This window comes from Morus notabilis, unplaced genomic scaffold (genome assembly GCF_000414095.1).
Source record: "Morus notabilis unplaced genomic scaffold, ASM41409v2 Scaffold9088, whole genome shotgun sequence".
NCBI lineage: Eukaryota > Viridiplantae > Streptophyta > Magnoliopsida > Rosales > Moraceae > Morus > Morus notabilis.
The window spans coordinates 1-843 of NW_010367284.1; the positions used below are offsets into that span (position 1 = coordinate 1).

The 843-nt window shown below is 42.1% G+C and overlaps 1 protein-coding gene across 1 annotated transcript; it reads right to left on the reverse strand.

Moving 5' to 3' along the window:
- Positions 1-76: 76 nt before the first annotated feature.
- LOC112094297 (formin-like protein 1) lies at positions 77-836 on the reverse strand (the record flags this gene model as incomplete). The annotated part of the gene is made up of 2 exons (XM_024174850.1): positions 551-836; positions 77-387 (listed from the first exon to the last, which is right to left on the reverse strand). Coding segments are annotated over exons 1-2 (454 nt in total), but the record flags the coding sequence as incomplete, so codon positions are not given.
- Between the last annotated feature and the right edge of the window lie 7 nt (positions 837-843).

Below are 843 nucleotides of genomic sequence, written 5' to 3' on the forward strand. Positions count from 1 at the left end.
TACGGTATAAACAATACTAATCCAGTGAAGAGTTATCCAGAGCAACTTCAAGAGAAAGTAAAGAAAAATAAAGAACCCGCAAACACCGCAACCAAATCGAGGCAGTTATTCAACAATGAAACTTTAAAAAGGGAGAACAACAAAAAGGCACGTTCAAACGTGTAGCCAAAAGAAGTGGGGGCTATACCTTCTAAAAGGGCTTCACATACTTCCTCTATAGTTACATTGAGCGCCCTTAACGAAATTGCAATATTTTGTGACTTTTTGGGATCAAGTACTCTATTCTCTACATTTGGCGATGGAATAACCGAGCGTGGAGTTGTTTCCTTCGGTTTTAAGTTAGGGTTGTTTACAACGAACAATGTTTCGATCATTTCTTCATTCAACCTGCAACCAACATAATTTGAAAGTTATCGGATGAACAAGGCACGCAGCGCTTAAGCAAATTAGGCACAATTTACAACCATGCCATATAAAGGGGAAAAAATGGAAACCAAGTAGAATAACATAAAAAGTAACATGAACGGGTAATGACAGTTAAGTATCTTACTTAAACGAGCTCGATCTTAGCTGATCCCACACCATCTCGCGATCAGAGCTGGCTCTAACTTTATCCCAATGTAAAGGCTTTAACTTTGGTTTTGGAGTCTCCTCTACCTTCTCCACAGAGTCAGATATGGGTGGCAACTGCATTGGAGAAACAGAAACATTTGCTGGGTTTTGCAACACAAAAGGCCTTGAAGGTGGTATAAGAGCAGGAGGCTTAGAGAGGGGCGGCGGGCCAGTGGGTGTCACCAGAGTTGGAACATCCCATTGTCTGAATGAGAGCGGTGGCGGTGGCGG